This window comes from Trachurus japonicus, chromosome 5 (genome assembly GCF_045865225.1).
Source record: "Trachurus japonicus isolate A0001 chromosome 5, Traja_1.0".
In the NCBI taxonomy this organism is placed as follows: domain Eukaryota; kingdom Metazoa; phylum Chordata; class Actinopteri; order Carangiformes; family Carangidae; genus Trachurus; species Trachurus japonicus.
Genome location: NC_140911.1, coordinates 26,301,782 through 26,316,645, shown reverse-complemented (window position 1 = coordinate 26,316,645; position 14,864 = coordinate 26,301,782). Strand labels below are relative to the sequence as shown.

Sequence of the window (14,864 nt, the reverse complement as noted above, 5' to 3'; positions counted from 1 at the left end):
CACCAATTTCACTTCCTCCTGCTGCAAACCCTGGTGTTGCTGAGTAACAGAAACAAAAAAAAGAAAGCGCAAGCAACGCAATCTCTGTCTTTCAAACAGATAACAAAATGAGAAAATGGTGATAGCCACTACCACAAGTGACTAGGCAGTTCTATGCACGTTTTATTGAGAAATTCATCATAACAATGTGAAACCACAAAATCCACAATGATCACAAACTGGTTCTTGTCCTGAGACCTCTTGCAAAAACTTCTTCAATTAAGTTGCAAAAATGCTTTACATTTTACAATCAATAAGGTCTGATGTTATGCAAGAACTATGGATGGCAATTTGGAAAGGGTTTTTCGCCATCATGTCTGAAATCATAAGTAGGTCTGAGAACACTGATGGCTGACACAATTCACTAATTAGCCTAATTATCTTGCCAGAATGCCCTGATCAAGTCTAGGCTATATCACATAAAAAGACAGAAAACACAGACTGAAGATGGAGAAAGTTCCCCAGGATTCAACAACCCCAAAAAACAAACAAAAAGAACTATGCATCCAGATGTCAACTATTACTTCAAGGCTTTAGTGGGGTCACAGCAAATACCAGATTGATTATATGTTCTCTCTGTTCTTTGAACATTGTATAATTACCATAACTAAAGATAGGCTAATTCATGTTACTGCATAAGTCACCTTAATTTTTTTCACAAGTAGCTTATGTTATTGCAAATGAGGGCATATAAAGTGCATTTTATCAATTTAGGTCCATGAAATGACAACACAACTGCTGAATAGGTGTTTTTTCAGGGAACAGAGTGCAAGTAGGCTAATGTTGTGACCTGCTAGCTACAGTAACAGCTAGCCTTAATGTAGGCCTGCTGGGTTTTTTTAGATACAGATGCTGGAGCAACTTAAGGTCAAGATGTTGCAAAACTAACCAAGATAACATGTAACGTTAAACAAACACAACAGAAAACACACATTAACTAAAAACTGACTCACCAGTTGGCAAAACCTGAAGTGGGTAAATCCTCCAACAACAGGCTGTCTCCTCCAAAAACCTCCAAACCCAGAGAAACTGCCATCATTTAGCACAGTTTACCTTATCTCCATTTGATTTATCACCGTCTCCATGAACAAGTAGCTAGGCTACCCGCCGCACCGATGCTGCTGGCTGGCATCAGGCAAAACACAGGTGTGGACTGGAGGTCCACTGCTACGTTCATGACCCGCGAGAAAGTCGGAGATCCCAATTTCCAAATGGTCAAAAGCCCCATTAAATAACAAAATGTGCTTTTGAGCTTTAACATCCACATGATAGGCCTAATAGTTTGTGTGTGTTTTATTAGATACCCATTAGCTGCTGAGATTTCAACACCAGCAACACTTCCTGGGGTCTTTCTGCACTCATCAACTGAAAAAACAACAAAATAGGTTTAGGGCCTAAATTAATTAAAATAGACTGCTCACGTGATAATTGTTCATTTATCTGTCAATGTTTGTCAAATTCCTGTAAAAAGTTATTAACTGTGCACCCTTTAGTGTTTAATGAGCTATCTGCTATATAGACTAGGCTACCTATCTGTAGCCTACATAGGCCGCCTACTCTGTCCAGTTTCATAACTGATCTCAGAACTAGAAACTGAGAGAAGGACAGCCTCACAAGCACACTTTGATAATTGCTACTCACCTGTAAAATATGTCACAGTTATCGTCAATGCACATGTAGCCTACTTTACCCTTTGCGTGACAAGCTCCAAACCCTATCAATGGAACATTTTCCTATCATGAACAGAAGGTCACTGTGACATCAAACACAACAACTTCCACTCTATTCATCATTCAACTTTATACCCTAACCCTATGTCTATTTTTTTAACTTAAACTGAAAAAGCACTGCTCGCCTTGATTGACAAATTAGTGCACAAATTAGTTTTAGTTCATAAATCAATAATTCGTGCCCATTTAACAGTGGATTAGTGTTTGTTGGATATACCAGCATTGTTCATAGGCATTTTATTTCTATACAAAAGTAAAACAATAGTGCAGCATTGTGCAGCAATTTGACCCTGAAAACTTTGGCCATAGTTGATTTTGCAGTAATACACAGGATGTGCTGACTGACCATTTGAGCAGAAGCGAAAGCAGACCCTCACAGTTTGAGAAAGACGCCTCTCTGCCTCTTTTTTCTTTTCTTTTTTTGACTGAGTTCAAAAGAGCCTCTGAATTCCCCCCTCATGCATATGGTCTATATCTGCACAATGCGTTTGATGGGAAAATGCAGGCACATGTTGTGTTTTTCTCAAGCTCTCTTTTGCATCTGTTTTTCCTATCACAGTTTTGGCACAGGATAATTTAAGAGTCAGTCTCCAGCCAAAGGTCCATGTAAATGTTAAGTCTGCTTTTCACAACCAAGGCGACAAAATAAGAGTAACATTATGCTACATTCAAATGAACCAAACAAACAACATAAAACACTCTCACGCTTCATCTTACAGTACGTACATCACTCACCCTGTGGAACTGGTCTCTATACTTTCAGGAATATTCAAAGCCACAACATGTTCATTTTTGATTACCTTCTGCCAAGCCAATTTATTTCATATCCTTTTGGAAAACTGCTGTAGTTGACCAATTAATGTAGACATAAACAGAGACAGAATAGCAGCGGACTCAAATTTTGCATTAAACTGCAATGCTTGGTGAGGACGTTGATAATAATTTTGTTAATTGGAACCGGTAATAGAAGCTTTACTGTCATGTATTCCCTGTGGCAAATGCGCAAGCGGATCCCTGCAAGACCATAATCAAATTCATTACTGTTACGAATGTCAGTTTGACTTTTTGACCATCAATTTCTCAGTCACGTTACATTAATTGTTAACATATCACCACACAACCACAAAATATATATATTTTTTTTACTGTATTGATCAAAGAGGAAAACAAGCTAACTGCAACAAAGAATTGTTCTTGAGTGTTGAATCAATATTTTATTGTATATCTTTTTGTCACTTTTACGGCAATCAGGTCTCCAGATGTGATAATGCATGTACTGTATTCTTCTGAGCTAATGAAGCCTAATAAAATGGATTCAGTGTCTGCTCATGAACACTCTAATGCATAAACCAGAGCCCGGGATCAGGCAGTGTCCCAACACAGCAAGCTGAGTCATCGTTTTCTTTGGGACAGAAAAAAAAAAACATAAAAAAGTTAAGTGATCAGACTGAATATATTTACAGGCAGCCATTGAATATGCTTCCTTAAGCAACTGCAGACCATCTCAGTGATTGCTTGCTCAGTGATGCCTGCCGCCAAAGTCTTTTCAGCCTCAGATGGACAATTAAATTAAGTTTTTGTAAGTAATTGAACTTTTGGATCTAATTCCTACCTGCACCTTGTCCTGCAGTGTCCAGGAAATAGAGAGGTATGATTTAAATAAACATAAACAATGAGAGATGTAAATTAAAATCAAGCCTGTCTGAGACAGACAAGACATTTATTAATCATCTTTTTTTGTTGTTATTGACTTTGGAACCTTGGTTTCTGTGTTTCCCTGTTTGGTTAAGTTTAGTTCCTGTTCGTTTTGAAGTTCTGTGTTGTCCTGTGTCATGGTCTGTGTCTTTCATTTCCTGTTAGGTTCCTGCTTTAGTTTGAAGTCCTGGGTCCTGTCTTCCTGTGAGCTCCCGGCCCTTGATTACCTCATGTGTCTCACCTGTGTGTGATTGCACCACCTGTGTCTCGTTCCCTCATGTATTTAACCTCAGTGTCTCCCTTTGTCTTGGTCCGGCCATTGTTGTTTTTTCCACGTTGTTCCATGCTGTGTTTCCTGAGTTCGAGTGCACGTCAAGCCTGGAAAATGAAGCTTTGTTTTCATCAAGTCTGCATTTGGGTCCTGCATCTCCTCAAAACCCTGCCAAACACTTCCTGTAAATATAGAAGATAAATCACAGATGCTCAAAAATGACAAACAAAAAATGTTTATGCACCACATGAACAGAATCCTCATTGCCGCTTACATAGACAGAGTTTATAGGACAATAAAGAAACTGAACGGTAAGGTAAAGATAAAGAATTGTCAAAAAAAAAGTGGAGAGTGGTAGATGGGTCAGACAGTGAATATGAGCAATGAAAGTAGTGTAAAGAAAAGAAAATTACCAGAAAAATATAGGGATGAGGATGAATATTTAAATTGTGCATTGTATTACAGTGTGCATTGTTTGATGTCAGATGGAGAAAGTGATCTCAGCTATAAACGTAGGCCTACCTCATATAACCATCAGCATGTTTAGCATGGAAACAAAAATATTTCCTGTCTTGGTCCAAATTAAAGATAATAAATTCAGCATCTACTGCACCTCTAAAACTCACAGATTAACATGTAATTTGTCTGTTGTTCCCTTTGCTTGTACAAAACCAACTAACGTGTACATAAAAACGACAATCTGGGTTTTTTCCAGACTTGCCATCATGAGCTTGATTAATACTTGATGATATTTTTCATGTCTGATTTATGCCTTTGTTCAGAACTTTGTTCAGAACAATGAGAGGTGGACAGGAAGCCAGGGGGGGAGAGGGGATAAAATGACATGCAAAGGCCCATCCAATGTGGCACACACTCCACCATGTGATTCACTGGATCACATGCCCAATTGGATGATTTTCTTTAACCTGTAATGGGTGAGTTAATGGGTCAAAATTGTGATTTGAACCGAGCAGGACATTTTATACTTGTCACTTGTCAGAGTTGTCTGCTGGAGAGCACTAATAAAATGCAAGTCATGTCAATAATGTTGGTGTCGCACAAGATAAAATCAGCGCTAATGCACATCCATCTTCATCCATCTTTGAGCACTTGTCATATTTCACAACCTTATTATCTTTATTACGTAAACACTGCAGTTCCTTTCAAAACCCACAAACACACACAAACACACTAAATGCGAGCAAAACTATTGCTGCGTGGTACTGCAGAAAGCAAAGTCCCTCCCCTCAATTTTTATGGCTCGTTTTTACAGACAGTGAGGGAGCGAAAGGAAAAGAGAGCGAGAGTAAGGATGTAGGGGAGTGGTGATGCACTGGTTCCAAGTCTGTGCAGAGCCTCAACAACATACGGAGGATTCATCTGTCAGCATCCTTTCATGAGTACAGGTGCCACTCATTGTGTAAATGTGGTAAGCTGGGTGCTTTTCTCTGAGAAAATATCCATAATGGAGGCTGTGAAGCAAAATCCAAAGGAGAGACAAGAAGTTTCAACAACCGATTTGATTTTTTTCACAATCTGAGCAAAGGTAAACAGGATCTGTACTGAATAGTGAAGATGTCATCCTCTCCAGGGATCAAGTATCAGGAGCATGTGGACATGGTGTATATCTCCATTGAGACAGCTATTGCCCTGGCCTCTGTGCTGGGAAATGTGCTGGTGGTGGTGGTGGTGTGTGTGAACAGGGCGCTCCGCAACACCACCTTCTGCTTCATTGTGTCTCTGGCTGTGGCTGACATCGCTGTGGGACTTCTTGTTATCCCTCTGGCTATTATCATCAATTTAGGATTTATCACTCAGTTCTACACCTGCCTCTTCCTCTCCTGCCTGCTGCTGGTCATCACTCAGAGCTCCATCCTCTCCCTGCTGGCCATCGCCATTGACCGATATCTCCGAGTCAAAATTCCCACCAGGTGAGGAACTTATTTTAAATAAATTCAAAGTGTTCTAAGTGGTTTTAAAATCACTTAGTTACACTTTGAATGGTGTCCACTCAAGATTTGGACAAAAACTGAGAGACAAAGGGAAAGTTGATTATTGTTGTTAATTGATGTTTTCAATTAGCACTCTGTTTGTGGTAAGGACAAATAAAATATTCATAACTGAGTGCAATAAAAAAAAGATGTGAGCATCCTCTCTCTTTCTGGATATCATCACTTCCTCCAGTCTATTACAAGCTCCTCGATATCATCTAGTCCCTTCCCACTCGTGTTATATCAATAATCTATTTTCCTCACAACTCAGCTGACACCACATGACATTTGATGTGGTGTGTAAGACATTTGATGTGGTGTGTTTTTGCCCATACACAAATATTTTTTTTGATTGATATTAAAATACCAAATTATTTTACATTGACTTCAGAATTAAGATCCAACCCACAGTCTCTTAATGTAAAAATCACTTATTCTATGAAGCAAATCCCAAATGTTGCTTCAAAATATTCTAGAAGAAATGTATCCTAATTAATTATCAACAATTATACTAATAGTAGTAGCATGCCATTAGTCTCTGGCCTTTTACTGTCAGTCTTTGTTGGTTTTAGCATCAGAAAGCTAAATGCATGCTTTTAACTTCCAGAGAGTCAATCAAGAGGAGGTGGTTCTCAGTGTTTAGGTCTGACATGGCAACATATCTATCGTGGCCTGGTTTAATGCAAATCAATGGGCTGCACATCAAAAGCTTTTAAGCTGATTAAAATGTCCATCTCTGACTAAATAACTGATCCTGATGCAGTTTGTCAAGACATTTGGCAGTTTCCCATAGCCTATACTTTTTGTTTAGCAGGTGGAGCCCGAGCTTAGCTGGCACTTGAGAAAGATGCTTCTGGGCAGTAATCTATCGACTGGCATTTGTTCAAAGTGACACAATTACAGAACTTTGCTCATGTTCATTTCAGTGATTGATTGAAAACCCTTGTCTTCATTCTTTGTTCAACATCCATCTTCAGGTACACCACCATAGTGACCCAGGGGAGGGCATATGTAGCAGTTTGTCTCTGCTGGATCCTCTCCTTCCTCACTGGACTGGTTCCAATGATTGGCTGGAATAACCGGGATGCCCAAGCAAACCTCAGCAGCTCCGGTGAGATTGTCTGCAAATTCACCTCCGTCATAAGGATGGACTACATGGTCTACTTCAATTTCTTTGGCTGGGTGGTGGTACCGCTGTCCATAATGATCGCTCTGTATGCAGAGATCTTCAGAGTGATCCGGCGGCAGCTTAACCGACGCGCCGAGGCCACCTGTGATGGGGAGAGGTATTATCGGAAGGAGCTGAAGCTGGCCAAATCCCTGGCCTTGGTGGTCTTCCTCTTTACCGTGTGTTGGCTGCCGATACACATTATGAACTGTATCGACTTCTTCTGCTCAAATTGTCATACACCCAAGTTTGCGACATACATAGGGATTTTCATGTCCCATGTGAACTCTGCCCTCAACCCACTAGTTTATGCATTCAGGATAAAGCGGTTCCGCGCCACACTGGTCCAGATCACTCAGCGTTGCATGTTATGTAAACCAACAGAGCCCACCCCCTGTCCGACCAGTACACCAGCTGTGACGGAGAAAATGGATGGGAAATTGTAACAAGGACTGAAGTACGGTGTATTCGGTGGGATGGTGCAACGATGAGACTTGTGGGATTATGTTATGGAATCTTAACCATTTAATAGAGACAACAAAGCACTTCTTGCATTTCTTTGACCTTAAGAAACCAAGAAAAGTAATATCCCATCATTCTGCATTATTTTGTTTTCACTCAGTGCTTTCTTGATTGATTCATATTGAATTATGAAATATATATGTCAACATAGCCAGTAAAACAACAAATGTTACATGTTCAAAAAGCTTCTTATCATCTTGGTCCAAATCAACACACAAAGCTACTGCATTTAAAACACATAGTTTACATTCCTTATATCACATTTACAACAATTCAAGTGAATTAAAAGACTGAAAGTCACTGCACCAACTCCCTCATTGCTAAATGCTTAGGCTACATGCTAAAATTGCTATATTATCATGCTGATGCTAAATTGCTGTTTTTTTACACTTGTCTTAGTTTATCATGTTAGCATGCTAATATTTTATCATTAGCAGTTAACAATTGCTTATGCAAAATTTCACGGCAATGACAGCTCCACTACTTCCTGAAATAAGCCAGCTCCTTTATTTCCTGTCTTACATTATTGGACCAACTGATTAATCCAGGTGTGTTTGACATCACAACAATGGTCAGACACACCTGGATTAATCAGTTTGTCCAATAATGTTTCAGGAATTAGTGGAAGTGTGCATAAAGCCCATTGTTGTGATATTTTGGTCAGGACAAAAGTAGACTGCCCAACCAACAGTGGACATAAAAATGAGATTAGATTTAGCCAAAAGAATAATATGGAAAATGCTAAACTTGAATATTTGAGTGGTCACATGAAAAAAGCACCAGCCCGAATGAGAATACTTATTGAGTTAAGATCAATAGACAGCAGTACAGTGTGTACAATGTTTCACAGAAGACCATCCAATATACAGGGAAGGGGGAAAGGACCTGCTAGGAATGCAAATCAAGCAGGAAGTCACTAAACCTAATGAAACAAAAACTCTGGCAACATCAAAGCAATTCAGCCATAACTCTTTATCACAGGATGCAGGCACCTCTTTAGCTAATTCAGCTAGTTTAAGCCATATTTCAATAGCTATGTCACATTGTTGAAAAGGCTCTGAAGCATTTGGGTAAATTACCAACAGAGCATTATGCTGGAGTGATTTATTCCTCCGCCAAAGTCCAAAGCTTCTGCTAAAGCTGTGTGGGCTCTGCTCTGTCATCAGTTTGATTTCCACATGGTTTCAGTCACACTTTCCACTAACATACACAGGAAAGGTCTAATCAGGAAGACCACAGAGATTCCAATTATTTTTCATTTCTGTAACACAGATATTTATTTCACTCTGATGTAGGCTATACACACACTTACCTGTGAGGTATTCTGACAACATGAGACTTATGAAGTGGAATAATTTCACATTAACATACAAATATGTCACCCTCTAATTGTTCTGCCTCTGATTATTCCTCACTCACTATCATATCAGTGCGTATTTTACCATCTGTCACCTATACCTTCATCCTTATTGAGGGATTTGAAACTGCTGAGTATGGTCTAATCCTCAGCCCTCGTCTTAGCAAGGTAGGTGCTGCATCACCAATCTGGCATTTACTACCTTCATACCACGCACCGCTGTGGCTGGTGGCCTACCGAATGCTAAAGAGGCATGAGAGAGTCTCTATTTTTTGTGTTCATCTTATCACCATCCTGAACTAATCTTCTTTGAGGTAAGATCTTTCACATTCAAGACAGCTGCAGGAAATGTGTAAGAGACACTGCATTGTAAACTCTGGCTGGCAGCAATTAAAATAGTTAAAATTAAAATTAAAATTCTCAGAGGACTAAAGGAAACTTTAATTTGCAGCAACAACCACTGTAAAATGGCTGAAGCATATGAAACAGAGGAAGGCCAAGACTTGGAGGCTCCAGAGGAAGAGATGGATGACGAACACGAGCAAGCCCTACAGCACTTCGGTAAATACAGCGAAGTCCGGCGAGCGCTGCCATGGGAGCAGTGGACCTTCAAAGAGAAGGCAAACTATTGCATAGACCGCATCTTCCTGGGGCTTTTGGGCATTTTTTTCTTAATGCTCGTGGGAGAGTTTGCCTATAAAATGTGGTATGCTATGAACGGGAATAAGATCATGGAGTCTCTGTCACATTGGCTCTTTACACAGGAGAGACGGGGGCAGCTGGCTGAACTGTAGTGTGCAAACAGAGCAACTGTTAATCTCTTGAGTAGCCTATACCTGGCACTGCTGTGTGTGATGATGATGACGACTCAATTTTGTTTTGTATTATAATGTGTTAGGTGCATGTAAAGAATTAATTTATTGCTACATCTTGACTTGTGATACAGTGATGTATGAATGATTTATGAACTTTATTTTTGATGGTGACTTCATGGAAATAAATGATGTACGCAATGAACCGAGTCCATGTCCTGATATACACAATCAATAGTAGGTCAAGACAACTAGCCTACTAATGAAAAAATAAATATGCCAACACAATATTTCAATAATTTTTTTTCTACTAGCATTGGTAGCAGTAGTAGCCTGATGTTGGGCTAGAACTAACAATCTTTTTCATTATTGATTAATCTGATTATTTTCTTGATTTGTCAATCAAACGTCAAAACATCACAGACAGTGCGTGACCATTTCTGAAGAAACAGTAGGCTACTACCAGAATTCAATTTGGTACACCAAAAAAGAAAAAGCAATGCTTTCCCATTTGAATAGCTGGAATCAGTAACTTCAGATTACCAAATAATAGCCAGTTACTTTATCCTCAATCAATTTATCGACAATAATTTTTGCCGCGCCAAAATGTTACAGAATTACTTTCATAAACAAAGATAAACCGTCTTTGATACTGTTTCCGTCACCGCGGTGACGCAGGAGTCTGTCATCCAAATGGACCAATGAAATCGACGCCCTACATTCTTCCACACGCTCTATCTCCGCCCCCTCCTTCTCCCGGATTCCCTAGCGTGACCGACGTTTCGTGTCTTACTAGACTTAAAGTAAGTCAAGATTTCAGCATTATTGACAGTGTGTGGGTCGATTGTGATGTGTTTCTTTGTGTTTACAAGACGATGCGGTCTGTACAGTCGTTTCAAACAACGGACAAATGAAACGGGACGCTGCCGGAGTAGTATCTCGGCGCTAATGGAGGACGAGCAGACAAACACTGTCCGCCATGCTGCCTCCGCCTCCGTTCGCGCTGTCTCACATGTAGCACAGCTGACAGTGTATCGCTGCTGCTCAGGCTATTAGAGCAGCTACAGACAGAGAAACATTACAATATCTCACACGTCGTCTTATTATTTTCTTCCTGGACGCGTGTGATACAAGTTTTGTACTATAACCAAAACTAACGTTAGCTTAACTAAAGTTAGACTGGGCTCCTCCCAGGCAGTGTCGACCGTTTACAACAGATTAAAGCTTCCTGTCATTTTTTTTTTTTTTAAATTAACGATTTACGTTTAAAGGTGCTTACTGTATGTGGCTACGCCACAGTGACGCGTATGTGGTAAAATTACACTTAACCTAGTGGAGAAAGAAAGCACGTTGCCCTTCTAGTGGCGCTAAAACAGGTTATTTATAAACAGAATACTCCTGCATGTGGGCCCTCACCTCCATAAACACATTACTTGTGTCCATGAAGAGACAGTGTTATGTAAAAAAATAAATATTTAGCTTCAATCAAGCAAACAGTGTTCTCTATATAATATCGTTATACAGGGAATTTCCAAATGTTATTTTATGTGGATGTTTGGTCAGACAAAACAAGCATCATGATATTATGTTGCTATTTTTGTACATTTTACAAACTAAACCAGAGACAATGAGAAGAAAACCATTAGTTCCAGCCTCAGCAACTAGCTTAACAAGAGGAGGGCTGAAAATCATAAAGTAAGACAACAAGGAGACCAAACCCTCATGTATTCAGGGACTCAGTCACCTTTTCTTTGTTTACTGTTCCAGACATATTTTGACAAAGCTGTTGAAATAGATACACCTTCACACAATTGACTAACTGATTAGTCAGTGTCAGTGATTAATCACACAATTAGTCTCATGAATGTTTAGCCTGTTTGGTGAGTAAAATCTTGACAGCTGACCATCACAATTTACTAGGGCTCCAGTCGTCTTATTCACATTGCTTGTTTATTTCAGCCAAGTCCAAAACACAAAGATATTCATGTCACAGTGATAGAAACAGGGGAAGTAGCAAATCTCATTAACTTAATGATGCTTTGAAGAGCAGGAACTGGGGCATGTTTGGCTATTTAGCCTGAAAAATGATGAGCAATTATATTATTATCAGCGTAGCTGCTGGTTGAAATCAGATGCTCCATCAACTGATTTATTTATCATTTCATCTGTGGCTAAGTGAATTAGTCCTTTAAGATGCCAAAGCACAGTAATGTCGGCCTTTGTTGTTTTTAAACATGAGGGTTGCGAAAAACCCAGTAGCAGGTTTTGACGCATCTAAAGGTGTAGTGTCACTCTGTTCTTACTTTCCAAGGTGTGACACCAGTGTTGCATAACTTGCATATTGTTCATCTGTCAATCTGTGTCTGTTATGTTGATACAGAATGCGTTACGTGGCCGCTTACCTCCTGGCTGCCCTCGGTGGAAACACCAGCCCCTCTGCAAAGGACATCAAAGCCATCCTGGGCAGCGTGGGAATTGAGGCCGACGATGAACGCTTAAACAAGGTTAACGACATTTGACAGCAGTATATCATGCGTTTACAGCAACTGTTCAGATTCATTTCAAGTGAAAGTGCACTGTCTTAAGGTAAATGTTATTTATTTCTCTTCAGGTCATAAGTGAGTTGAACGGAAAAGACATCAATGAAGTCATGAACTCAGGTAAAGGCTCCTGAATAAACACAGCTGAAGATTTCAAGATGTTGTACATGCAGGATGGCTATAAATGATTTTTCTTACCTATTTTCCACAGGCCTCTCCAAGTTAGCCTCCGTACCAGCAGGTGGTGCTGTGGCGGCTCCTGCGGCCACTGCTGTTGGAGCTGCTGGAGCTGGGGCTGCTCCTGCTGCTGGTATGTACAGTACATATTGAATTGATAAATAATGTTTCAGTTGCTGTAGTATTGCTTGAGGTCCTAAATGCCAGTAGTACACATAATTAGATTTTGATTGCAATACAAATAATATAATGGCCTCTTAAACTGAAGCAGTGGGAATAAATACATTGGATATCAGTGCTGCGGAATATTTTTGCTGACATTTGGCTGTAGCAATGACTGGTGTCTTCATCTGTATTTTCAGCGGAAGAGAAAAAGGAAGAGAAGAAAGAGGAATCAGAGGAGTCAGACGAAGATATGGGCTTCGGACTCTTTGATTAATCAAACTTCTCTGTGCTTAAAAAGCAATAAAAATGTAAAAGGTTTACACAACTCACATTGCCTATTTGTCCTTTAATTATTTTATAGAATGGACCCTACAGAACATGACTTGCACAGGTATTCCTGAAGACATCTGGGTTAAGTTGTCTAGAAACCGTCTGGCTTCCAGGGCCTGATGTTGAAAGATATTTTGTTGCCGGCTAAAAATAGTCAAGACAGGACGACCTGTTATCATTAGGCAATCCAGATCCTGCATGTGGTCAGACTGTCCTGCTGCTGACCAGATAACTGAAACCACATAATAGCACAGGCTTAAAGAGACAAGCAAATAATCCAGACACAGGCAAAAACGCACAAGCAAATTTCAAAACACACGTGGGGCTGGCTGTCATGCCACAGATGACGTACACTTTTAGTTATTCATGAATTGAAAAAGCTAAGCTAACATTTTGTGATAGGGTTCAAGGCTGGTCCACATAGGTGTAGTTTCGTCTCAGTCAAAAAATACACAGATCTGTCGCAAACCTTTTGTTTTCAGTTTCAGTGTTTGTAACAACCTATTGTTGTCAGTCTACAAATTTAACAATATTCCAGGCTCAGCAAAGACAAGTCTGAAGTTAACATTTTATTAATTGCATTTTGGAGCCCTGTGGTGTGCGAGCTGTTCTATTTTCCTTTTAACTTTTGTATGTTTCCGGAAAAAGCACCTGGCCAAAGTTTTTTGGCACGGATGTGCGTGTGGATTTCTCTTTTTGATCAGACATCATGTAGAAAAAAAACATTGATCTTACTGAGATAGGAGGCTTTGCACAAGATTATAGCAATAATACAGCACAAAGAACATGATACAAAATATGCATCACAATTCTAATACTTGTCCCTGCAACTTAATTTTTTCACGTGTATACACCACAAACTCACTCATAAATACCCCACAATATAAAACCAACTAAAAGCCTCTCGTTCTAAATATTACATGTTAATAAAGAGTGAATAACCAAGGGTGACATTATGCAGTCACAGATGCAAATATTTCAAAAGTACAAGTGCAACTTCCTGTGTTTGCAGAAGACATTTCTCATGGTAAACATCAGACAGCTTGAAGTAATAATAATGATGATAGTTGCTGTCTGGGATACCAGTGTTGTCATTAATGTTATGCACCAAGATATTTTCATATTGCACTTGTTTTTCTACTTGGTGTGCATAAAAGGCGTGAGTCAACAATTACATAAAAAATATTTGTTGTTATTTGAACTCTTAATTGGGCTTTTGATTGCGTGACAGCATTCTGAGTCACTGAACTCGTCAACACGTTCAAAAATCTTTGGAGAAATGCAACCTGAATTTTTCCACTGCCTGTCTCCTTGCAATTGTTTTTCTGTCACCTGATGGTCACCTGGCTTTGCGTCAACACAATAAGCAGGCCAAGCTTTCTGCATCACCTTTACCAAGAGGAGAGCAAAACAAAACCTTATAATGATTCATTTGGCGTCACGCTACAGCATGACTTTGTATGTGTCAGCGGTGCTGCTGTGCTTCACTGAGGTGTTCCCCCGTCTTTGTCCCCTGCCTGTCTGCCATCCTCTGCTCTCTGGTGTGTGATACATGTGTTGCGTAGCGCTGAGCTGCACACCGATCCCCTGTGAGCCCATTAGTTGTGGCAGGATATCAAGGCTGGTTCTCTGTGTTGTTGGAAAGGTCTCCTGCCTTTGGGGGAACCTGTTCCACAGGTGAGAGCCATCACCGCACGCTTGAAGCACACAGCTGACAGACTGTCACATTCCATCTCATTATCACCTAAACTCTGTGAGGGGAGCCAATGAGATGGGGCCTGTGCTGTCAACAACATCTATGTTTCTTACGCATGTTAATATCAATGTAAAGCTATTTCTACTTCATGTTGGTGATTGATCAGCTCGTACTGTGCAGCAGCAGCAGCAGTTGTTGTCACGACATGTTAATTTCAGCCCAAGTGGCTGCAGGAATTCATCTTCCCATGCTGCAGGCTGTTGTGAGATTATGTAAGACTGCACAGGTGTGGGAGAGTCAAAGTCTGGTTAATTGTTGCACCGCTCTAGGCCTTCAACCATACATTATATCCATTGGAGCAGTGCTAACCA

The 14,864-nt window shown here is 40.0% G+C and overlaps 2 protein-coding genes and 1 long non-coding RNA gene across 4 annotated transcripts; all 3 read left to right on the top strand.

Annotated features, from left to right (window-relative positions):
• Positions 1–4,703: 4,703 nt before the first annotated feature.
• On the top strand, positions 4,704–7,716 carry LOC146987712 (adenosine receptor A1). 2 transcript variants are annotated; one of them, XM_085777033.1, is made up of 3 exons: positions 4,704–5,666; positions 6,704–6,837; positions 6,949–7,716. In XM_085777033.1, exons 1-3 carry the CDS (start codon positions 5,311–5,313, stop codon positions 7,338–7,340), a joined length of 882 nt encoding a protein of 293 aa, XP_085633159.1. In that variant the 5' UTR covers positions 4,704–5,310; the 3' UTR covers positions 7,341–7,716. The 2 variants fall into 2 exon arrangements, with proteins under 2 accessions (XP_085633159.1, XP_085633157.1); XM_085777031.1 differs by having other exon boundaries at positions 6,704–7,716.
• A 1,316-nt stretch (positions 7,717–9,032) lies between these two features.
• LOC146987711 (uncharacterized) lies at positions 9,033–9,794 on the top strand. Its single transcript, XR_015035855.1, has 2 exons — positions 9,033–9,087; positions 9,225–9,794. It is a non-coding gene; the product is annotated as an uncharacterized LOC146987711 (long non-coding RNA).
• Positions 9,795–10,359: 565 nt separating this feature from the next.
• rplp2a (ribosomal protein, large P2a) lies at positions 10,360–12,792 on the top strand. The gene is made up of 5 exons (XM_085777035.1): positions 10,360–10,388; positions 11,966–12,089; positions 12,197–12,245; positions 12,337–12,435; positions 12,665–12,792. The coding sequence occupies exons 2-5, from the start codon at positions 11,967–11,969 to the stop codon at positions 12,739–12,741; spliced, it is 348 nt and encodes a 115-aa protein (XP_085633161.1). The 5' UTR covers positions 10,360–10,388; position 11,966; the 3' UTR covers positions 12,742–12,792.
• The last annotated feature ends 2,072 nt before the right edge of the window (positions 12,793–14,864 follow it).

Bases quoted from the DNA above. Each gene is read 5' to 3' on its own strand.
- LOC146987712 (XM_085777031.1), top strand. From the start codon at position 5,311: ATGTCATCCTCTCCAGGGATCAAGTATCAGGAGCATGTGGACATGGTG. The intron at 5,667-6,703 runs GTGAGGAACTTA...ATCCATCTTCAG, and splicing joins CGAGTCAAAATTCCCACCAG to GTACACCACCATAGTGACCC.
- rplp2a (XM_085777035.1), top strand. From the start codon at position 11,967: ATGCGTTACGTGGCCGCTTACCTCCTGGCTGCCCTCGGTGGAAACACC. The intron at 12,090-12,196 runs GTTAACGACATT...ATTTCTCTTCAG, and splicing joins ACGATGAACGCTTAAACAAG to GTCATAAGTGAGTTGAACGG. The intron at 12,436-12,664 runs GTATGTACAGTA...CTGTATTTTCAG, and splicing joins TGGGGCTGCTCCTGCTGCTG to CGGAAGAGAAAAAGGAAGAG.